This window comes from Erythranthe guttata, chromosome 8 (genome assembly GCF_056151865.1).
Source record: "Erythranthe guttata isolate IM_541 chromosome 8, IM_541, whole genome shotgun sequence".
Taxonomy (NCBI): Eukaryota; Viridiplantae; Streptophyta; class Magnoliopsida; order Lamiales; family Phrymaceae; genus Erythranthe; species Erythranthe guttata.
The window spans coordinates 7,162,329-7,187,958 of NC_142540.1; the positions used below are offsets into that span (position 1 = coordinate 7,162,329).

Consider the following 25,630-nt stretch of genomic DNA (forward strand, 5'->3'; position numbering starts at 1 on the left):
TACATTTATGTAATTGTTATAGTAAATTAACGTAATATTATTATTATTATTTTTTTTTGTTATTTTTTTTTTTTTTGATTTGCTGACAAGTCAACGTAATTATATTACTGTCGTTGACAGTAAAATAACTGTAAACACAAAAATATTACTGCCATCAACATCAATATTATTATTTTTTGGGTTTTTTTTTTGTTTGAGTTATTCACGGAGTAACGTAATAATATTACTGTCTATTATTGTAATATTACTGTAAACACAATAATATTACTGTGTTGACGGTAATATTACTGTTGTTATAGTATTACTGTTGTCAACCACATCAATATTATTATTTTGTTTGGATTTTTTTGTTTGTTTAAATTATTCACGGAGTAACGTAATAATATTACTGTCTATTATTGTAATATTACTGTGGTTGACGGTCTTATTACTGTTGTTATAGAAGTATTATTGTCACTCATAGTAATATTAATTCTTTTGGCTTTTTATTATGTTTAAATTTTTTGAACGGTGAACATAGTAATATTACTTTATTACACAATAATAATGAGTTTTATTGTATTAATAATATTGTGCTAGAGATTATTATAGCAATATTATTGTGTTAAACTTTAATATAGTTAACTTTACTGTGTTTAACAGTAATATAGTCAATATTATTGTCAATCAATCAAATATTGTTGTTTAAACGAAAAAAATAAGGGTTCAATGCCGGAATCCGGCAAAAAAATATAGAAGAAAAAAAATTAAAAAGTCAACGCCGGAATCCAACGGCAAAAAATGTTTTTTGAAAACAAACAGTTTTGGGTCGAAATTGAATAATTTGTGAAATTTGGGGTCAAATTGAGGTTAAATTAAATTAATGATGAAATTGGAACATATTAAAGTATGAGGGCCTATTTTACTCTTTTACAAAAATCTGGACAATGTGTGGATTTATTTGTAAAGGAGTTTTTTGTCTGGATCTCTTTATAAATAAGTACCTATTGATGGGCTTATTTGTAAAAGACCCCTAAAAAAATGAATGATAACCATTAATTACAATTACTGAAACTCATATTACGAAGTTGACCATTATTTAGTGATAGTACAACTAAGTGATGAGGGCCAAAGAGGGAAGAAAAAAATGTTAAGAAACATAAAACATTCACACTTTATATAAATAATAAGTATAAATATAATATAATATAAATATATATATATATATATATATATATATATATATATATATATATATATATATATATATATATATATATATATATATATATATATAAACTTAAAGATAAAATATAACTATAATATAAATATAAATAATAGGGTAGAATATGGCTCTATTCTTAACTAATTGGACGATTACTTATTGGACCGGTCCAACGATATAATTTACTTTTCCTAAGTTATTTAATTGACCGCGGCTATTTGCAATACTTGTTTCATTAAGTGTAAGATCGAATTAAAAAAATTAATGTACTAATACTATAATATCCCTATTTGTTAAAAAAACAAAAACCAAAACGATGCAATACTATAAACTTAAAAACTACAAAACCACAAGACCAACTTTTCATCTTCTTCATCTTTCAAAACCCACAAAAATATATCTACTTTCTCTTCTATAAACCCACAAAACATCAGTATTCAAAACCCTTAAAACTCAACAAACATTACAAAGAGAGAAATTATAGAGTAAAAATACATCAAAATAAAAGATTTTACGGTGGAAGAACTCAAAGAGGTATGCATTTATATGTTTTATTAGATAGTTTATCGTTTTTCAAAAAACAATGTGCGCAAACACGATTCAACATTTACAGGTCAAATTTTGTACCCAAAACTCATCATTAAGATGTCGAAAAAATCCGTGCATACACACTTTAACATTTAAATGTCGAATTTTGTACCCAAAACTCGACATTAAGAGGTCGATATATGTGCAACAAACTCGACATAAGCAAGCATTCGGTTTTGTTGCCTAATTTTTGACACCTTATTATCGAGCTTTAGGTGTAAAATTCGACATGTAAATGTCGAATCGTGTCTGTGGGCGTTTGCTTTTTGAAAGACGATGACCTAGCTAATAAAACACATAAATGCATACATTTTTTGTTCTCCCACCATAGAATCTTCAATTTTGAATATACAATCAGTGGAAAGTAAATGGTTACCACATAACTCTCTTTAGGCATATACAAATCTCAATTAAAAAGAAAGACAATCAAATAAACATCTTTCGTAACTGGTTTAAGATCACAACTTTATTTCGTAAATATTAACACACAACGGATAGAAAGAAAAAAAGAAACAGCAATTCAACTGTAGCTAATATACATAGTTCTAAAGATATAAGAAGCACCATACAAATACATATTTGCAAATTACCGAGGATATAAATCAGTAACTGTCACATCAGTTATAGACAAGCCTTCAGATATAGCCGTCCTAGCCTTCAATCTTTTGCTAGCATCCGACGGATTCGAATCATCACGGTTATCAAAGAGTGAAATGTCCATAAAACACGCTGGCTCCGAAGGTACAGGTAGAGTCATGGTGGAGCTGCTCAGCATTATAAGAATCGAAGCCATTGTTGGTCGTTTTGCAGCATTTTCTTGAATGCACAACAAGCCAATGTGAATGCACTTTATCATGTCCCGTAATAAACCCGTGCCAGCTGCTCTCAAGACAGGATCTATCATATTCTCAACCGTTCCTTCGCGCCAATTCTTCCATGTCTGAAAATATATATGTATATATGCACGCCATTTTGATCAGATTAATATTTGACTTTAAAATTTAAGACATCTAAGTAATTAATTACTTACAAAAGTCAAAAGATCCTCCACGTTGCCCCCGATCCTGATAGACCTATTTTTTTGACCGCTCATAATTTCCAGGACTAAAACTCCGAAGCTAAATACATCCGACTTAACAGAGAAATGCCCGTGCATTGCATATTCAGGCGACATATATCCACTGCAACAACATAGAAATACTTTCTCAGCTTAGATTTTGATTCAAGCATATAATAACATACATTACTTACTAAGTTCCGACAATCTTGCTTGTATTTCCTTGAGTTTCATCTTGTTCGAATAATCTCGCCATGCCAAAATCTGCGATTTTAGGATTCATATCTCTATCTAAAAGTACATTACCAGGTTTGAGATCACGGTGAATGATCTTGAGTTGAGAATCTTCATGCAAGTACACAAGTCCCTTCGCGATACCCCCTATGATCTTGTAGCGTTTATCCCAATCCAAACATGAACGCTTTGTTGAGTCTTTATGTTCAATTAAATAAAGTTAAATCAAATTAGCTACGTCTAAACTCAGAAAGAAAATTTTACCAATATATTTATTACTTTATAGAACTATTAAGACGAAATATTACCTGACATATAAAGATCAATGCTTCCATTCCGAACAAATTCATACACGAGAAGCTTTTCCGTTCCTTGTATAGAGAAGCCCAAGAGTCTAACCAGATTCCTGTGCTGAAGTTTAGCAAGTAATAAGATCTCATTCTTAAATTCTACATCACCCTGTCTTGAATTATTGGACAATCTTTTGACCGCTATTTCTTGATTATTAGGGAGCTTTCCCTGAAATTAAATTGCAAAAATATAAGTTTTTGTATAGTTTTTAGTAACAATCAATGTTTGTGCTTATGCCAGAATGAACTCGTATATCAAATTACCTTATAAACAGCACCAAATCCACCTTGCCCAAGCTTGTTATTATCGGAGAAATCATTTGTTGCTGCTTTGATTGTGCTATAACTATATTGCAGAGATTCAACTGTAGTAATCTCGTCTACAGCTTCACCTACAGTTAAAAAAAAAATTATGATACTAGTAAAAAAAATTATGGATTTCAAGAATAAGATTTCTTACTCTCAGGATTTTCGATTGGTCTACGTTTTATCTTTTTTCTTAAACAAATGCCAACTAAAACAACTATCACCATCACACACGCAACAGTTGAAACCGCAATAATAACGACAGTTCGAGCTGATGGATTGTCATCATTTGTTCCTGCAAATTTTGAAAGAACTTGTCAATTCTTTTGACACTAAAATAGTTAGACCTCGTCTAGTTGATAAGATTAGCCATTATTAGTTACATAATTAGACCTTATTAGATGTTTGGTTAGTCCAGTAATTTTTCAAGTACGCCCACAATTTTGGAAAATATGGCACTAAACTTAACTAATTGAGCGATTACTTAATGGAACAGGCCAACAATATAATTGGCTTTACGTATGATTATTTAAGGTTATTAACTAAGGTCGGTTTGGTTGACGAGAGTAGACAAAATTAACTTAAATAATAAAGTTTAATTTGATATGCGGATAAAATAATTGTGTTATAAAAAGATGCATTACTGACAAAATTGATCTTATAGTTTTCCTCTTTCTTTCACAATAGCCTATTCCATGAAGTTAAAAAATAACTAAAAAGTAATATCAAAAAACTTAAAATTTAAACATTGAAATTTTGAAAAAACAAATCTTAAAACATAAGTTCATTGTCAGAAAAAAAAACTTGTAGAAAAAATTGAGAAGATTGAAAACATAAAAAAAAATTAAATAAATAATAATAAATTAATAAATAAAAAAATGAAAAATTATTATAAATGGTTAATAAAGAATTAAAAAATAGAAGTTAGTAAAAGAATATAAAAGTACAAAGTAAATAAAAAACTAAAAATTAAAAAACTAAATCATAGAAAATATAACTGAATCAAATAATTTTAGAGAAAAAAAAAACTATGTATGATAGGAAATGGTAATGGGGTCATTTAAATTTAATTGGGGTATGTAAAGGAAACCAAATACCAAGCACTATTAATATGGGAGAGAAGATAAGAAATCCAATTTTTTATTCAAAAAACACCTTATGAATTAATAGTCATAATTAGTTTATACTAAAAAAGTAATGTACTAATATTATAATATCCCTATTTGTTAAAAAAACAAAACCAAAATTGATGCAATATCATAAACTCAAAATCATAAAAAATCAACCACAAAATGAGAAGATTAAATTTTCATCTTCTCCATCTTTCAAAGCCAATAAAAATAATTTCTTTCATCTTCCATAAACCCACAAAACTTCAGCATTCAAAACCCTCAAAACATAAAACCTTTTTGCTTCTTCCACCAGAATCTTCAATTTTAATTTTTTTTTTACTCTATATTTTTCTACCGTTGAGTTTTGAGGGTTTTGAATGCTTAGGTTTTGTGGGTTTATCAAAGAGGAAGGATAAATATTTTTGTGGGTTTTGAAAGATGGAGAGGATGAAGATTTGGTCTTGTAATTTTGTGGTTTTTAAGTTTACGGTATTGCATCAATTTGGTCTTTTTTTTCTTTTAACAAATAGGGGTGATATAGTATTTGTACATAGAATTTTTCTAATTTAATCCAGTATTGAAAATTGCCGCGGCCTATTTAATTTTGTTAACTAAACCTTATCGAAGTAACTAATTAAAATACCTGGTGGTGGTGGTGGTGGTGGTGGTGGTGGTGGTGGTGGTGGTGGTGACCGCGATATTGGAGACCCGGGTACCGGCACGGTCACGGGCGGGGGCGGGGGCGGGGGCGGGGGCGGGGGCGGGGGTTCAGCCACATGCTCTAGTTGTTGAAGCACAGTTTCATTAAAAAATGGATAAATCTCATAACGAAGATAGCAGCTTGGCAAGAAGATTCTACCCCCTTCCTTATACTCACAACATCTTTGCATATCGTCAGCAGCGGCTGATAAGCAAATGTTGCAATCCTTTTGAGACAAATCCGGGCTGCATTGAACCAGTGCATAAATTGTCTGGTAACCATCCGTGGTGACATTCCCAGCGGCGACCTTCCTCTTGTCCCCGCCAGCCGCCGCCTCGATCCGGAGACCGCCGATAAGCGAATCCAGACATATCATGAAAATAATCGCATTTCTGGCCGTGTACGGATTCCGCCACCATAGGCTCGGGTATGTCTCCAGGACTCCAAACATCGTCTCGTTCGAGTACCGCAACATACACTCATCCTCCCACTCAACGGCCTGCTTCTGATTAGGGCACAATTTTAGAATCTTGATGGTGATACCCCGGAGACATGTGCGGCACTCGTTGAACTCGACGTCCCCCCTGCAGAGCACGGCCGCGTTGGCTCTATCGGGATTTCGCCCGACGGAGTCGTTGTAGAAACCGGTGCTGGTAAGGCCAATGGGGAGAAAGGAAAGGACGGCGTTGAGATTTGACATGTACGCGCTGTTAGTTGTGTAGTTGCCTTTGTCGTTTAGGCATATGGATTGGACTGAGGCTAACAAGTTTGCCAGAATGAGAAATCTGAAAACTAGAGACATTTTTAGAGAGAGAAAATTGGAAAAATGGTTGCAATGTGCTACATTTAATTCAATGGCTAAATAGCTTGTTTGATATATAGTTTTCATATCTTCTATTCCCTAACCTTTCTTGTGGAGAATTGATCAAAAGAATTGAATATCCTTTGAGTCGTTATTACTAATAGTTTAAAGCCAATTTTAGAGAAAGAAGCTGTTTGACTACTAATTAAAAAAACATATATAAACTACGTAAAAATGAAATCAATATTTTTTTACTAAACAAATAATATACACAACTTGTAATTAATTTATACAAATCGAAATCAATAAACAAAAACTTAAAAATGAATTAAAGAATTAAATTGAGTAAACTTGATCGACAACCAAAATAGTTAATTAACACTTTTATCAACTATCAGAGCACAGTCAATTAACTTAATCGACTATAATGAAGCATAGTCGATTAAGGGTTCTAACTGCGCAAATTTATCTACCCGTGTTGTCCTTCCGTTCAATCTATTAAAAAAATCCTAGATTTGGTCTCCATCGTCACCACACCGCACCACATCATACAATCACCACCCCACTTCGAGATTCTGACGGTTTTTTAATTACAATTAAAATAAATCACAACCCACCACCACGCATCAAAATTGATTTCAACTACAAATCGATAATTTTACCTATTTTCGCCGTCAATGTAACAATCCCGGTTATCGAATTCAGAATCACTATCAAAATCATCATCATCTTTAGGGCTTTTGTTCAGATCTACAAACATCCTAATTCCGCGAAGAAGTAGAGAGCCGGGGGAGTAGGAGGAGACATCTCACTATGGGAATTGAAAGCTGGAGAAGATGGATTAACCCCGACGGCGACGGCGACGGCGACGATGGATTTAACGAGATTGACGTTGTTGTTCTGACGATGATGCCGGTGCTTGGTTCTTCATCTTCCGACCAAGAGAGAATAAACTAGAGAATTGCTTGGGAAAAGTAGAATAGGAAAAAAAAACAGAGAAGAGACGGGAGAAGAACAGAGAAAATAAGATTAAAGTTGTAAAAGGGTAAAGTAGACAATTTAAGGTTAATTTTTGAAATTATGAAAATAGCATTTGGGTGGAATATTAACTAAAGAAGTTTTCTCTAATTATTTTAAGGTATAGAATTTCCTTAACTACAATTCTTAGATGGGGTTCTTTTTAATTTTCCCTGTCATAGATGGGGGTTCTTAATAATTATCAATCACTGATGTTAATGTACGTTTTCTAGACAAATTTTATTTTTGGTATTTTTTTCTTTTTTATTGCGCTTAGATCGCAAAAGGCAGTATATATTCTTTTTATATTAAATTTTCATAAAAAATTAGTTTTTATAACATCTTCAAATATTTGAAATTTTAATTATTTTTATCATGCAATTCCTTTGTTTAATGGGTAAATGGCAAAAAGGGACATAATAAGGGACTTAAATACAAATTAGTCCAAAAAAAAAAACAGTCTTTTAAATAAATTCATCCCCATGTCTCTAGTCTAAAATACTCTCCATAATATATTTTTTATCAATTCCATCCATCACACTCTAACTTTCTTAATATTACACATTGACCCCGAATTTAAACAAATATATCACATTAACCCCCATTTTAATAATTTTTGAAAAAAAAAATCAAAAAATAATTTTTTTTTTCGGCCAGATTCCGGCATTGACCGGGCGGTTCTCCGGCGTTGACTTTTTTTTCGGAAATTTTTTTTCTTAGAAAAAATTATTTTAATTAATATTACTGTCTTGGTTGCTAAACTACTGTCTCAGACATTAATATCACTGTTTGTGACAATAATATTATGAATATTATTTTCCCCAACAGTAATATTACTAATATTACTGTCCGAAACAATAATATTATTACATGAGACAGTAATATTGCGGTCGGAGACAGTAATATTACAGTCGAAGACAGCAAAAATGCAGGCCAAGACGATAAAATTAATTAATACAGTAATATTATTATCTCAGACTGTTAAATTACTCTTGGAGACAGTAATTTAACAGCCAAGACAGTAATTTAACAGCCAAGACAGTAATATTAATTGAAATAATTTTTTTTAAGAAAAAAAAAATAATCAATTAACAGTTAAATTATTGTTTTCGACAGTTAAATAACTGCGGGAGACGGTAATTTAGGAGTCAAGATAGTAATATTAATTAAAATATTTTTTTTAAGAAAAAAAAAAGTTGAATTAACAGTTAAATTACCGTCTTTGGCAGTTAAATAACTGCTGGAGACAGTAATTTAGCAGCCAAGACAGTAATATTAATTAAAATATGTTTTTAAGAAAAAGAAAAAGTCAACGCCGGAGACCCGACGGTCAACGGTGGTTGACCTATCGGAAAAAAAATTCATAAAAAAAAAGTTTAAAAAAAATAATAAAAAAAAATTCAACGTCGGAGACTGGTCAACGGCGGCTGACTGACGGTCTCCAGTGGTGGCGGGTCAAAATTGGTTAATTTGCGAAATTGAGTTAAATTGGGGTGTAAATCATGAAATTGGAGTTGAATTGGATTTTAAGGAATTGGGGATAATTTTGGTATATATATATATATATATATATATATATATATATATATATATATATATATATATATATATATATATATATATATATATATATATATATATATATATATATATATATATATATATATAAGGTTTTCCTTATTTGCAAATAAGTTTGAATGAATTGGAAATATTTAAAAGACAAAAAAGTTTGATGTCCATTTTTATAATTAAGTGCCTTGTCATTGGCATTTTTTAGATGAACCCTTTTTAATCATAATTCTTACTAGTTTTTTTTATATTATTTGATATTGTGTACTATGGACTATATGCATGAAATTTATTTCGTATCATGTATTAAGTAAAATCGTCCAAATTAATGTATTTAAGTAATCCATAATTCTTTCGATTGTCTTGGCTACTAACGTATTACTGCGATTTTATTTCACAAATTTGTTGGTATCTTTGAAAATTCATAAAATTAAATTATGCAAGAATCTTATAAGCTCGATTTTGAGCCCGATATAAACCCAAAGCGCAAAATATTAAATGAGTCGTGTTGGACTTGAAGAGTATATTATAAGCCTATGAGTTTGTGATTCAAATCGTGAATCTTGTTAGTATTCAATCGAACAAAACTCGAGTCACATCACCAGTTGTCACCCCTAACGATGAATCTTCAGTTTGTCTAGGCTACTAGCCTCATATTTCAATTTTATTTCACAAATTTGGAGGTAAGTTGAACGAAATACATTTAGTATCTTATAGGTTTTTTAAGGGATAATTACATTTTTGGTCCCCCAAGTTTGCCCGCTTTTCCGTTTTGGTCCCCCATTTACCGCAGTCAACAAAATACACTCTCGTTTTATTAAAATTTAACACATTTGGTCCTGCCGTTTGGTTGACCGTCTGACTTAACAGTCAACTGTCATGTGCCACGCACGTGACTTCAAATTAGGGCTTAATTTGCGTTTTTTCCCCCAAAATCACCATTTCTCTATCTCTCTCTCTCTCTCTCTCCACGCTCTCTCTCTCTCAATCTCAAATTAGGGCGTTCTGGTAATTAATCGCATGCTGAGGGGCGGAATTGTTCCGACGGTTCCGACTTTCACGACGGTGATTCACGTGCTTTGTAAAGAATCTAAATTTTCGGAGGCGCTCGATTGTAAAAAGTTGATGGAGAATCATGGCTGTAAGCCTGATGTAGTTGCTTGCAATGTGCTATTGACTGGCTTATGTCGGAGTGGTGATATTGCTCGTGCTTTTGCGTTGTACGAGGAGATGAAATTAAGGAGTGTTTGTCCGAATATCACCACTTTTTACGTTCTTGTTAGTGCCGTTTTGTCTGAAAATGATTGTGTTAATGGTGAGGGAATTTTGAAGGATTTGGAGGAGAGAGGATTAGTTAGTGGAGATTCGGTTTCTCGAGATTGGAATATAAGATTGGCTGAGGCTGTAGTGAATATAGACCGCTTAAGGCACAAATCGAAGATCGGTGGAATCAGAAGATAAAATATTCTTTCTTTATTTTCTTGATTACTGAAAGATCAGGAATCGTGGGGTTTTGACCACTTAACGGGGTCTAATGGTGAAATCAAGGTATTTTTTTTTTTTTGCTTTTATTGGTTAGTGATGAATTTTCTTGATTTTGTCTATTTTCCTAAGTACATTTTGTTGTTTAAATTTTCTGTATTTATCATATTTCTTATAATTTTGTTATCTGCACATGCAGGCTGAATCAAAAGATTCGACTTATGGGCGTTCGAGTTAAATCAAAAAGTTGCTTATGCAACTATTGCCAGGTAGAATATCCTCTTCTATAGCTTCTTTTTAGTTATATAATTCCTCAAAAAGAACAGTGCAGTAAAAATGTGCAAGAAACACGATCAAGAATTTGTTTACTCAAAATGTAACTCTGAGAAATCAGGTTTTAAAAATCGAGTCTTTGCAAAGTATGAAAGAATCACCCTTTTTCCCACATCTTGTTTTCGCCACTTTAAGACATGAAATTCTCCAGGTCTTCGATTGGTATAAATTTTTTGAGATATGATACCTTAAAAGTTTGACTACATGTTTTCGACTGGTTTGTGACAGATGATGTATTTCAGATACAGCGACAGGCTGGTTGAATTTCATCGCGGACAGACGAATGAAAGACAAAGGATATACAATCGTGTCCGTGAGTTATGTTCTCGTTTTGTTTAAAACGCAGTGCAGTGAGTTCACGCTGTTCGATTTTTGGGAAGTTTGATGAAGTCTGAAATGGAGGAACTACTAATCCAAGCAAAGTTTGTAGTGTCACATTTTCCATTATTGGCGCAAAGTGTTATTTTTTATTCATTTCTTATGCAACTGTAATTATCAAATGTATTATTGGGTTTGGCTTCAATTCAATGTGATTTGTGTTGATTAATTTAAATACATATTTTGTTCAATTAAACTAGTTTATTAATCAAATCGAATTCAAATGAGAACCACTTGCTAATCATTTTTCCAAATGAGATATTTTGATTCAATTAATATAGTAATATCAACATACATGTAACTAAGTATACTTCATTTGGAATTAAAACGGTGATTTTGGGGGAAAAAACGCAAATTAAGCCCTAATTTGAAGTCACGTGCGTGGCACATGACGGTTGACTGTTAAGTCAGACGGTCAACCAAACGGCAGGACCAAATGTGTTAAATTTTGATAAAACGAGAGTGTATTTTGTTGACTGCGGTAAATGGGGGACCAAAACGGAAAAGCGGGCAAACTTGGGGGACCAAAAATGTAATTATCCCGTTTTTTAACAAATAGTTTTTTCACAATTCAAAGTGTATCTTATTGTTTATGTTAAAAATAAGATTTAGCATCTTATTTGAAAAAAAAAATTGAATATAAAAAATAACATAAAACAGATAACATCTTAGTAAAGTACTTTACTTCGAATCGATGTTGTATTGATATTTTCCGTTCCTCTTTTTGCAAAAAATATATCTCTTATAATAAAATATATTTATTATAACAATTTTAATAATATTTGTTATCATTTATAATTCGTTACGACTAGGGGTGCAAGTTGGAACGGAATTTCCAATTTCCGCCAGTTCCGACCGAAAAGTTCCGATTTTGAAACAACTTTTTTCATTCCGACTTCCGAAATTCTGATTTCCGTTTATTTCCGATTTTTTCGGATTGGAATTGGAATTATATAAAATAAATTTGGAATTTCCGATTTCCAATCCGATTTAATTCCGGAATTAGTTCCGAAATAATCCGATTTTTTTCCGAAAAATACACCTATAAATAATATATATATTATATAATACTTATTTTTCCGAAAAATACAACTGTAAGTTTTGTTTTAGGATTTTGACATAATGAATTGTTGCTAGAAGTTTTATTGGATATTATGTTGTGTTTATTTTTTATTTTTTTTAACTGAATTTAATAGTTATTAGTTTTACTTTTATCGACGTGGATGTTCTTATTTTTTAAATAATATGAACATTTTAGAAAATCTCTGCTAATTTTTGAAATTTTAAAGCTTATGTGATTTCCGATTTTTTTCCGAAATTCCGAAATTTCTGAGCCTTTTGGAATTGGAATGAATTTTAGATTCCGAAAATTTTGGAATTGGAATTGGAATTGATTTTGTACTTACGAATTTTTTTGGAAATTTTCCGAAAAGGCTTATTCCGATCCGATCCATCCGACTTTCACCCCTAGTTACGACTTATGATTTATAAAATTAGGAGAGCTTATAATTCGTTATGACTTAGGATTTATAAAATTAGGAGAGCGTTTATATCATTGTTAAATACAATAAAAGTGTGTAGTAGAAGTAATATTTATTTTATTCATCAGTCAAATCAAATTGAAAATGAGATGTTACATATAACCCCGACTTGTTACTTTCGGAAGAAAAAAAATTAAAAACAAAAAAACAACTCACCATTTGGAACTCAGATCAATAACTTTAAACCAAAGTCAATTAATACAATTTGGTATTTTTTTAACGATTTAAGTATTTCAGTATTATATTTTTTGAATATTACTTTTGGCTCCCTTACAGTTTTTGTAAATATGTGTCTTAACCCTTAATTTTTTTGTTTGTTCTCCACCATCTTATATAAATTATACTTGTATACATCATATTTAATATAAAAATGTTTAATAAAATGGTTAAAATTTGTATTATTTTATATAATATTTATGAATACTTGCTTATTTTGGAATTCATTTATCGGTCTCTTAAAAATAATATGAGACGATGCCATTAATCTTCAAAATATTTAAGTGCAATACATAAAGATTTTTTTGTCATGCTTAAAATATGATAAAACTATAATATATATGCTATTTTAATGAAAAAATTATCAATATAAACTTATTTTCACTATGCCTTATGAACCTAAATTTTTTTAGATTTATCAAGGATTAGAATTGACAGCTTTACCTCTTAGAAAATCATTTCAAAGTTATTGTGTCTATACAAGTTAAACATTGAGTTCTTCTATCAAATCTATATTTATTTCAAGTCTTTAATTTATTTTCTGGCAAACTTGCGCATTATTTAGGTGGTGTTTGCAAATGCTTTTTGAAAGTGATTATACGGTTTTTTTTGCTCATAGGTGGTGTTTGCAAATGCTTTTTGAAAGTGATTATGCGGTTTTTTTTGCTCATAATCTGTTTTTAGGTGTTTGCAAAATCAACTTTTGCTTTTACTTCTCTTAAAATAATCTGTTTTAAGCTTTTTTTTTAAAGCACCCCTAAAAATTTTAGTTCATTTTCAATTTTAGTTCATTTTCTGAAATATTTGCAAACACCCCCAACTTTTAGAAATAAACACTTAAAACTAACTTAAATCACAATCACTAACTTCTGTTTTTAAATAATCATTTGCAAACACCACCATAATCTGTTTTTAGGTATTTGCAAAATCAACTTTTGCTTTTACTTCTCTTAAAATAATCTGTTTTAAGCTATTTTTTTAAAAGCACCCCTAACCCTGCTTTTACAATTTTAGTTCATTTTCCGAAATGTTTGCAAACACCCCCAACTTTTAGAAATAAACACTTAACACTAACTTAAACCACAATCACTAACTTCTGCTTTTAAATAATCATTTGCAAAGACCACATATACATCTATGTTGCTTATTTGTAACTTTCCGTAGTTTCAATAATTCAAAAATACTATAGTTCATTTTATTATATTTTCAGAAGAAAAAAAATTGCAAGTTATTACTTGTTTTGTGCCAAGTTATGAGTACTTTAAGAAATAATTCAAAGGCCATGCCACGGACACCATAAACTTGTAATTTACTCCATCTGTTCCACAATAACTGTCTCTTTTTAAAAATAATTTTGTTCCATATTATCTGTCACTTTATATTTTCAATATTGCATTAAATGCATTTTTCCTGTTTTAACCTTATTAATGAAACTCTATTCATTAATTTTCTCTTATAAATCATTAAATATTAAAGGTTGTTTTAGTCATTTTTATATGATTTTTCTAAAATCAAGATATATTTATTGAGTTTCTTAATCTTTGTGAAAAGTGAAAAGTGACAATTATTTAGGAACGGAGGGAGTATCTTATAACTTCAACACTATTTGAAAATCTTATCTCTAAAATGTGATAAATGTAGTTCGAGTTTTAATAATACCGTTACGACTTCAAATGTGATTTTGATCATATTTAATTCCAAATTTTGTAAAATCCAAAAAATAGAATTTGTAGTATTTTGAGTTAGTTTTCTAATTCAACTTGAATCACCAAAATTGGGTGTCGGACGAGAAAGATATACATGAATCAATGGGTACTGTCCACAACTTTGATGTATTGAGGTATCTAAAATTCAAAATGTGAATCATTCATGCATAACTTTGTCACACGGCATCCAATCTAGCGGATCTAAGTTGGATTATAAGGCTAACTCAAAGGACTGCAGTTTTCGTGTTTCGAATTTTGCCAGAATCAATATAGAAATATGTCTAAATCAGGTTCGAAGTTAAAACAACATTAGTACAATTGAAACGACGTTTAACATTTCAGTTCTCAAACTCTAGTAAAGACTAAAGACTAATTAATGCGTATATTATATAATAGGGGCCCATTTTTATGCATTCCTAAAATTCGCCTAAGATCCCCACATTTTCATAAACATGCCTAGACATACTCTATCGTTTTGTAATGGTTTAATGCAAATAGTTATATACGATTTTTTACGATTCAAAACGTATCTTGTTGTTTATGTTAAAAACAAAATTTAGCATGTTTTTGAGAAAAAAAAATGATTATTAAAAATAATATAAAATCTGATATGATTTTACTAAAATACTTTACTTCAAATCGATGTTGTCTTGATATTTTCTTTTCTTTAATGGGGTTTTTCTGCATAGTCTGTCACCAATTATTTTTATTATTCTAGATTTAGGGGATATATTTTTTTTCGCCAATAAGTCCATCCATTTAATATTTATTATAAATAAATAAAAAAATTAATGTATATGACAAAATTACCCCAACCCTTTACAATCAATTCTTAATTATAACCCCAATTTAATCAATTTTGACCACAAAAATTCAATTTTGACTTTTTATTTTAACTTCTTTTTTCAAAAATCGTTTTTTTTTTTGTCGCCGATTTCCAGCGTTAACTTTTCGATTTTTTTTTCTAGTCTGTCTTTTCCACTGCCGTGTCTCCGGCGTTGACTTGTTAGTGATTTTTTATTCAGGTTTTCAGATTTTAGGGTTTCGGGTTTTCGGTTTTTTTAGTGATTTTTTTCTCATAAAACTTTATACGTTTCTTCAAGCTCGCCGCTAAACGTTGATCGTAATTGTACTGTCATTAACAGTAATTATACTGTCAGTGACAGTACATTAACGTAATTGTACTGTCATTAACAGTAATTATACTGTCACTGACATTACATTAACGTAATTGTACTGTCGTTGATTGTACATTTATGTAATTGTACTATCATACAGTATAATTAGAGCCAACGACATTATTATTATTTTTTTGGGTTTTTTTTTCCATTTTGTTTGATTTCTTGACAAGTCAACGTAATTATATTACTGTTGTTGACAGTAAAATAACTGTAAACACAATAATATTATTGTCAACCATAACAATATTATTATTTCTTTAGGTTTTTTGTTTTGTTTGAGTTATTGACGGGATAACGTGATAATATTACTGTCGATTATTGTAATATTACTGTAAACACAATAATATTATTGTGGTTGACGGTAATATTACTGTCAACCACAGTAATATTAATTTTTTTGAATTTTATTATGTTTACTTTCAAAAATAATTCAGACCCCATCATTTTTTAATTATTGTTGCTAACATCAACACTATTTGATTATATTATCTCTAAAACTCTCAACTCTAGTAAAGACGAATTAAAGTGCGTCTTATGTAATAGGGGCCCAATTTTATGCATTACTAAAATTTGTCTAACATCCCCAAATTCTCAAAAACATGCCTGGACATACTCTATCATATTTTAATGGTTTAATGCAATTATATACGATTTTTAGTGAATAATTTTTTTACGATTCAAAGTGTATCTTATTGTTTATGTTAAAAATAAAATTCAGCATCTTGTTTGAAAAAAAAAATTATTATAAAAATAATATAAATCAGATCATTTTACTAAATACTTTAGTTCGAATCGTTGTTGTATTGATATTTTCCTTCTCTTTTTGCAAAAAATATCTCTCTTCTGCCTATCCAATACCCTTTTTTATAGTTGTTAAGTATATTTATAAATAAATATAACAATTTTAGTAAAACTGTTATAATTTATAATTCGTTATGACTTAATGATTTATAAAATTAGGAGAACGTGTATATCATCTTTAAATATAATAAAAGTGTGTGGTAAAGTAATATTTATTTTATTGGTCAATCAAATCAAATTGAAAATGAGATGTTAAATATAACTCCAACTTGTTTTTTCGAAAAAAAAAACTCACCATTTGGAACTGATATCAACAATTTTAAAACAAAGTCAATTAATACAATTCTGCTCTTTTCTAACAAAAAAATAAGTTTTATTAGACCAGGTATTATCAATCATTTTATTACAACTAATTATCTCAATTTGGTCATTAATTAGGGTAAATAGCATGGGTTTGCTTATTTTGCAGATGACCCCCATGTTGTATTCAAGTAGTCGTGATCGTCAATTTTAGGGATTTTTATCCAAAAGTCCCCAACCAAGCATGTTTATTATTCTAGGTTTAGGGGACATATCTCTTTTACCAATAAGCCCATCCTTTTAATATTTATTATAACTAAAGGAAACATTCATGTATATCCCAATATTACCCTCAACCATTTATACCCAATTCTTAATTGTAATCCAAATTAATCAATTTTGTCCATAAAAGTTCAATTTTGACCACAAAAATTCAATTTTGACTTTTTTTTGGAGTATAATTTAATATGCTCCAATTTCATCCTTAACTTAATTTAATCTCAATTTGACCCCAAATTTCACAAATTATTAAATTTTGACCCAAAAATTTTTTTTTTTCAAAAAATATTTTTTTTTTCAAAAACTTTTTTTTTGCCGCCGGATTCCGGCGTTGACCGGCGGTCAACGCCGGTCTCCGGCGTTGACTTTTTTAAATTTTTTTTTTTTTTTTTTTTTCTTTCTTCCGGATTTTTTCGCCGGTTTCCAGCGTTGACCGGCGGTCAACGCCGGTCTCCGGCGTTGACTTTTTTTTTTTTTTTTTTTTTTTTTTGCTTTTTTCTTTTTTTTTTTTCTTTTCTTTTCTTCCGGATTTTTTCGCCGGTTTCCGGCGGTCTCTTTTTTTAGTGTTTTTTTAAGTTTCTTGTTTTGTTTTGTTTTGTTTGGTTTGTTTTGTTTTTCCACGTCCGCCGCTAAACGTTGACCGTAATTGTGCTGTCACTGACAGTAAATTAACGTAATTATACTGTCAATGATAGTTAATTAACGTAATTGTACTGTCGTTGACATTACATTTATGTAATTGTGTTGCCGTTGACAGTAAATTAATGCAATATTATATTTTTTTATTTATTATTATTTTTTTTTATTTTTTTTTGATTTGTTGACAAGTCAACGTAATTATATTACTGTCGTTGACAGTAAAATAACTGTAAACACAATAATATTACTGTCAACAACATCAATATTATTATTTTTTTGTGGTGTTTGTATTAATATTACTGTCTATTATTGTAATATTACTGTAAACACAATAATATTACTGTGGTTGACGGTAATATTACTGTTTGTTATAGTAATATTCCTGTCAACCACATCAATATTATTCTTTTGTTTGGATATTTTGTTTGTTTGAGTTATTCACGGAGTAACGTAATAATATTACTGTCTACTATTGTAATATTACTGTTGCTATAGTAATATTACTGTTGCTATAGTAATATTACTGTCACTCACAGTAATATTAATTCTTTTGGTTTTTTTTATTTTGTTTACATTTGTTGAACGGACAACATAGTAATATTACTTTATTATACAATAATAATGAATTTTGTTGTGTTAATATTAATGTGCTAGAGATTAATATAGCAATATCACTGTGTTAAACTATAGTTTAGTTATTTTTACTGTGTTTAACAGTAATATAGTTAATATTACTGTCATTCAAAGCAATATTGTTGTTTAAACGGAAAAAAAAAGTTACAGAAAAAAAAATTAAAAAAAAAATAAAATAAAAAAAATAAAAAAAAAGTCAACGCCGGAGACCGGTGTTTACCGCCGGTCAACGCCGGAATCCGGAAAAAAAATCCGGAAGAAAAAAAAAAAAAAAAAAAAAAAAAAAAAAAATTAAAAGTCAACGCCGGAATCCGGAAAAAAAAATCCGGAAGAAAAAAAAAATAAAAAAATAAAAGTCAACGCCGGAATCCGGAAAAAAAAATCCGGAAGAAAAAAAAAAAAAAAAAAAAAAAAAAAAGTCAACGCCGGAATCCGGCGGAAAAAAAAAGTTTTTGAAAAAAAAAATTTTGTGAAAAAAAAAAAGTTTTGGGTCAAAATTGAATAATTTGTGAAATTTGGGGTCAAATTGAAGTTAAATTAAGTTAAGGATGAAATTGGAGCATATAAAAGTAAGAGGGGTTATTTTAGTCCTTTACATAAATCTGGACCATGTGTGGACTTATTGGTAAAGAAGAATATTGTCTGGATCTCTTTATGAATAAGTTCCCACTGATGGGCTTATTTGTAATATGCCCTCAATTTTATTAACAACAGCCTAAAATGACTATATTGCCCTCATGTTTTTCTTTCGGATACACTCATACCATGTGGGGTTCTTTGCAACTAAGTTGATCTCTTATTATTTTGAGTGTTAAGTTTAAGATGAAAAATTAACATGAGCACTTTGCCTCCTATTGACTAATCCTAGTCCTAAAAAGGGCTCAAGAAGAACAATACGAGCAAATAGGTAGAGAAAGGCTAGTAAACGAACACTGAGATTATACCCATGAGTTCACCGAAGATCGCATTGTCGGAAGCTACCATGTTACAAAAGGGACACAGCTTATAGTGAACTAGTGGAAGTTGCACCATCTGATGTAATTGTCCGACTACTTTGAACAAAAATGGCAGGTTCAAACAATATCGTGAAAAAAAAATTGTTCGGGAATAAGGTGGAAATTGGAGGGAAACGGCTAAGGATAGAACTCGTTCAACCACATCTACTCCCATTCGTCAATTTTAAGCGTCCAGAGGCTTTTAAAAGGATTGCTAAAGAACAGTAGATAATATGACAGATAAAAAAAAAAGCAAGGTGAAAGCATTGAGAGTTTTACTAAATGAAACATAGTACCAGCTTTCTGTTATGGATCACATGGGGGAAAAAATAAAAAGCAACATAACAGATATTCCAAAAACATCGAAAATATAGGCAACGGCACAAAATTGAAAAATAATTCATCCTTAGTGGGTGTGTGTGTCGGTGGCGGAGTGGGTGTGGGTGTGGCCCTCCTCTGCCGCAGCTTCAAACGTCTCTCCAGCTACAAGTTCCGGCACATCATCATCATCTTCGTCACCGGGAGCTGCGACACCGCCAGTGGCAGGTGCCTGCTTCTGGAACTGCTCTGCCAATTTCTTCAAATTCTCCAAGTTATCTGGGCCTGTAAATGTTTCAAATCGTACCATTTTTAAGTCTTTTTGCACAAAACTGAATGATAGATGGATATGCAAAATGCTCGGAAACACTACCACTTACCCAATTGGTGAATTATTTGAGGGAGAATGTCTTGCAATTCTGAAACAACAGACCAGATAAAATGTCAACTTCATTTGAAAAAGACATGAATACGAATAACAGAAGACAGATGAGTTAACACAATCCACCTTCATTGCAGTTTTTTTATCAGAAACAATAGAAAATGACAGACTTCATTCAAGAAAGTTAAATGCCCAAATACAAAAGAAATCATTAAAAAAGGAAAACCATTTGCATTCTAAACTGAAGTTAACAAAAACGATTGATGCCCTATAGCAACGAAAAGTGTTCATATTTTCGTACGGGTATCGGTAAAGCAAAACTTACTCTTGTTCTGGGGAGTACCACTAACAACCCAAGTGTTGGCTGCAATAGATGCTTGAACTGAAAAGAAAAACAAAAACGAAATTTTAAAGTCGAACAAAATAAGTTTAAAGTTTAAAGCTTTTGCTAAAAAATTGAAATTCGAGTTGCATAGTTCAAACCTTTGGGGTTAACGAACTGGATAACAACATCCTCCTTGAAAATATTGACTTCCTCAATTGCAGGAATGGCGTTCACTCCTATTCTCTTCAAGGTGCTTTGAAGCCTTTTGTCATCCGTGGTGGTTGTCTTGTGTACGGCTTTCTTCTTTCTACATTCCACAGACAACAAAAAATAAAATATAGTATCCAATATTTTCTACATCCATTTTTTTTCATGCGGTAAATAGAAACAAGATTCGATGTACTGTATAAAAAGACAAACCTTCTCACGGTACCCTTACCACCGGTTCGGACCGAACCGGCCATCTTCTGTAGCTTTTCAACATTCATCTGTAATCAAACAGCACCGAAACTCTTAAGAAATTTCTAATACATATCGAAAAAAAAAAAAAGTAATCTTTAATATAGTAATTGTTGTTTTCTCATGAAATGAACATGTAGTTATACTCATTACACATAGCCCATGAGATGATTTTGTTATTAATTGCTAATGACGTCCTTAGGTATAAGAACTAATATTATGTGGGCAAATGGCAACAAAACAATTTACCATCGTTGTAATTTAAAACAAATCTACGGATAACGAAGTTGGCATAGCCACCTAAAACCAGAACATCCTCAATAATACACTAAAATAAAAGGAATAATAAATCCATGGTCTTATAATTAGAAACATAATCCAAATCAAAGGAAGATGTACGCCATTTGTTCACAAAAATATAGAAAATAATTTTCGTGCAAATAAAACCTGCCAAGACATTTTTTTTTTGGGATTAAATCAGAAATCCAATTTCTCTAAACCATAAATCAATCAAAACGAAGAACAAAGCCATTAAAAGTAGAAAATAAAAACCTAAATCTCGAAACAGCGGACTTTTTCTCCCCAAAAAAAAAACAATTAAGATAATTCATCCATTCAGAAAACAAGATCGAACATCAACCAGGACCTTAAATGAAGCTAGACTCCTCTATCAAAAACATATAAATGCATTAAAAAAATCCCCAAATAATTACCAAAAAATGTAAAATTGAATGCAAGACAAAAAAAAAGCGCCAAGGTGTAGAAAAATGGAGAGAGAGAGAGAGAGAGGGGTAAGCGTACCGCCGCGACCAGAGCGGTGGAAGAGAAGCGGAGGCTAATCGAGAGAGAACACACAGACGAGTTCGAGTGAGGAAGTAACACAACGCAGTGGATAACGAAATGAAACCCTAGTCCCGTTTTTTATATGGTAGGCATTGAAAATGAAGGGTATTTTGGGTATTTCGATGTGTATTTTGAGGTATTTTTGTCCAGATATTTTCTCTCTCTGATGTGGGTCGGGTTTTTTTGTACCCGCATGGCCGATAAGCCAATTCAGCGCATAGGCTGGGCTCTAAGGGAAAAATGGGAGCCCATAAAAGGGAGATTTAATTTGGCTGTGATTTTTGTTCAAGTTTCTTTGAATTTTTTAAACTATAGTTGATTATTTAATTACAAATTAAGTGAAGGTTATAATAAAGTATTTGAGTGGCTTGAATGTTTGCTACATTTGTTTCTTTTAATTTATTAAATTGAACTTTACCCTAATTTTATGTATTATCAAATAAAAATTAGTCTATATTTAATTTATTATATTATGGAATGAAACAATTGATCCTATGAAACATCTTCAACACTCAAGCTAGTGATGTAGTTAAGGAGTAAACTAGGAATTTGAAGAAAGTTTAAGTATTGACTAATTGAGTACATAAATGAGTTTGACACATATTTATTATTTATATAGTTATTTTAAAGAAAAAGCGGATCCCCAACCTCATGGGTCCAACCCCAAGCATTTTATGCAAGATGTAAACACTAAACAACATGATGTAGATCAGTGTTGGTGAGCATGAATTTGCTAACTGATCAAACGTTTAAGGGATCTCAAACTTTCATGAGAAAACGGAATTGAAGCCCCACCCTATGTTCCGGCTCATGCGGCTGAAACAACATCACTTCATGTCCTTTACCATTGAGCTATGGTCGTGGACACAAAGTCATAAAAAGGAAATCAAATTAATTATAATCAATAACATATGTAACCACTCCTTATGTGCGCTAAAAAAATACATCATAAATTACACAGGGCAAACGTATTATTGCTGCGCAAGTACCACACTACTAGAAGTAGACATGGGCGGAACCAGGATGAAAATGTAGGGGGGGCTGGCTAAAATTTTAGGGTTCGGGGCAGCGCCCCGAAATTTTTTTTAGGTTCACAAGAACATTGCAAAAATAAGTTTATATTGATATGTTTTAATTAAAATATCATATACTTTGTAATTTTTCGTATTTTAAGCATGACAAAAAAATCCAAATTAATTCAGATTATTCTAATAATGTATCGTACTTAATATTTTGGGGATTCATGGCATTGTCTCATATTAATTTTTAGAGTTATTGATAAAAAAAATTCAAAAAATATGTAGATATTCATAAATTTTATTTCAAATCATACACGTTTTCACCATTTTATATATATATATATATATATATATATATATATATATATATATATATATATATATATATATATATATATCAAAATTATGGAGAATAAACAAAAAATTAAGGATTAAGATACATATTTACAAAAACTTTAGGGAGACCAAAAATAATATTCACAAAATACATTGCCGAAATACCTAATTTTTTTTTTATCTTGGGGGTCAACAGCCCCCAAGCCCCTACTAAGTTCTGCCTATGGAAGTAGACCATACATGTTTACAACATATGTTCCACAAAGGTATAAAAAACAATAATAAAATATCTACCAATTGATCACTATTTAATTATTCGGTAAATATCGTTATTGTATAACGATGATCTTAATGTTAGAACTTAAAAGTGTTTCATGCATCTACCGGATTCCTTTGGATTGAAGGATTTGAAAAGAATGAATTTGAATTTATAAATCCAAATGGAAAGGATTTGAAATAAATAACTCAAAACAGAAAAGGATTTGAAATCCACCAAAAATCCACCCGATGTAAATAATTAGGTCAAGGTGTACAGGTGCAGCATGATCTAGTCTTCCACTATATATTTGCTACACCTTGTATTTGTGATCTACGCTTGTTTGTCGTCCTTGCTACATACCCCCAACGAATGAATTAACATTACTTGAGCCAGTAAACCATGCTAGTAATGAATGGAATTAACATTAGATGATCCAACAAACCATCGGAGCTGAAAAATGGTATCTAACTACAGGCATTTTCTTATTTTATGTTTACCTATATATGAAATAATTTTCGTTTAATTTGCTGTAAAAAATCAAATTAGTGTCTCTTAATAATACACGTGGTAATCAGCCTCAATTCTATTTATTGTTTGTTTTAAAACTTGTAGGTTCCATAAACCATTTTGACCATCTTTGTATTATATTCTTTCTTTTCAAAAATTATGTAGCCCAATAAGCGAAATGCTAATTGCTTCTATCAATTTTCAATAGCACATTTTTACATCCTCTTCAACTGCAATAATGTATATACAAAACATGTAGAATCATTCGAGTCGAGAGAAACCGAAGCTCTACTCCAGAGGCTTATACTTATAGGGCGCACGCACGTGAAGAGATGTATCGGGGGCCTGAGAGTTGTATAAAAGCGGCGTCTTTTAAAACTTCTATCAAATCTGGTCTATTCAAAAAATCTGATGACTCGTTCAAATTATTTGAGTTTTTTTTATCTTTTTTTTTTTTGAGTTGAGTCTAAATAATTGGGAACCGAGTTGAGATTGAGTCATTCTGTGAGCTCAAATAATTTGTGAGTTGATTAAAACTTTAACTGGATTAACCTTGATTAAATAAATAATATATGAACATTTAGTAACTTTAATATCTTACACATATTTACTAGCATTTACTTTACACAAATTAATAAGATAGTTGAAAAAATAACTTTAGCTTGCTAATGAACGAGAATTTGACTATGAACTCATAAATTGAAGTTCTTTTCAAATTTGAACTCAATATAAAGAGTCCAAAAGTTTTTGTTTTAATATATTAAATATTTTGATTTGAATCATTTCAAATACTATTACTTTAATTTGTTAGGGAGTATAACTTCTTTAGATGTTCATAAATATTTTAGATTTTAGTAAATTTTATCATAATACATATGACTTGACTTTTGATTCTAAATATTATTCAACACGTTATATTATAAACAACAAGCATGAAATTTATACTTACAAGTTAAAACTAGTCCATTTTCAGATAGATATTTAATAAAGTAATGTGCAAGTCCACAATGACTTAAATACATTAGAACTACAAGTTCAATTTAAACTCGATATAAATTCGGAGCTCGAAAATATGTAAGGAGAGTTTGATCCTATAACTATAAATTACGAATCCCAACAATACACGAGTTTTAATTTTAGTCATGAAATTCGATGATATTTTAATTTGAACCTATAAAAACTCGAGTTATATTGTATGGTTGCCACCATAGAGAGCAATTACCTCAATAGTATATTTATTACTCCATCCGTTCTTATATATATGTCATTTTTCACATTGGCACAAGTCTTAAGAATATCAATAAATATGTTTTGATTTTAGAAAAATAAATATATATAGATCTAAGCACTCTTGTTTACTAATTAATGCAAAAAGAGTGCTGAAGAATTAATAAGTGTATAATTAATGAAATATTGGAATTGTAAAATAACAAATAATACGAAACAATTTTTTTTTAAATAGATAAATATTATGAAACATATGAAGTAATATTTTTAACAATTTATTATTTGATTAATTGATCCATAAAAGAGATTTGTACAACTTTAAATAAACTCCTAAAGGAAAAATGTAAAATGAAAGTAGAAGAAAGGCCAGAGGAATTAACAACTTTGACCTTGTTGAAGGGAGGGAGAAGGATGAAGAACGAGGTCCGTACATCTTCCTAACTGCCCATGCGCAGAATCCTCAACTTCTGCCACGTGTCTCTGATGGACCACCTCTCCCGTTTAAATACTCCCTCCCTTCATTCTCCCTCTT

The 25,630-nt window shown here is 30.6% G+C and overlaps 3 protein-coding genes and 1 long non-coding RNA gene across 4 annotated transcripts; 1 reads left to right on the forward strand and 3 right to left on the reverse strand.

Moving 5' to 3' along the window:
- Positions 1 to 2,378: 2,378 nt before the first annotated feature.
- On the reverse strand, positions 2,379 to 3,214 carry LOC105973161 (cysteine-rich receptor-like protein kinase 8). The gene is made up of 3 exons (XM_012998182.2): positions 3,044 to 3,214; positions 2,823 to 2,973; positions 2,379 to 2,732 (listed from the first exon to the last, which is right to left on the reverse strand). The coding sequence occupies exons 1-3, from the start codon at positions 3,130 to 3,132 to the stop codon at positions 2,379 to 2,381; spliced, it is 594 nt and encodes a 197-aa protein (XP_012853636.2). The 5' UTR covers positions 3,133 to 3,214.
- A 160-nt stretch (positions 3,215 to 3,374) lies between these two features.
- Positions 3,375 to 6,353, reverse strand: LOC148768420 (cysteine-rich receptor-like protein kinase 26). Its single transcript, XM_088821199.1, has 4 exons — positions 5,711 to 6,353; positions 3,894 to 4,034; positions 3,698 to 3,825; positions 3,375 to 3,602 (listed from the first exon to the last, which is right to left on the reverse strand). The coding sequence occupies exons 1-4, from the start codon at positions 6,351 to 6,353 to the stop codon at positions 3,375 to 3,377; spliced, it is 1,140 nt and encodes a 379-aa protein (XP_088677325.1).
- A 3,534-nt stretch (positions 6,354 to 9,887) lies between these two features.
- Positions 9,888 to 11,281, forward strand: LOC148768421 (uncharacterized). The gene is made up of 3 exons (XR_016032833.1): positions 9,888 to 10,487; positions 10,621 to 10,690; positions 10,983 to 11,281. It is a non-coding gene; the product is annotated as an uncharacterized LOC148768421 (long non-coding RNA).
- An 8,391-nt stretch (positions 11,282 to 19,672) lies between these two features.
- Positions 19,673 to 21,885, reverse strand: LOC105973237 (nascent polypeptide-associated complex subunit beta). Its single transcript, XM_012998256.2, has 6 exons — positions 21,709 to 21,885; positions 20,869 to 20,936; positions 20,607 to 20,755; positions 20,449 to 20,505; positions 20,122 to 20,160; positions 19,673 to 20,026 (listed from the first exon to the last, which is right to left on the reverse strand). The coding sequence occupies exons 2-6, from the start codon at positions 20,934 to 20,936 to the stop codon at positions 19,830 to 19,832; spliced, it is 510 nt and encodes a 169-aa protein (XP_012853710.2). The 5' UTR covers positions 21,709 to 21,885; the 3' UTR covers positions 19,673 to 19,829.
- Between the last annotated feature and the right edge of the window lie 3,745 nt (positions 21,886 to 25,630).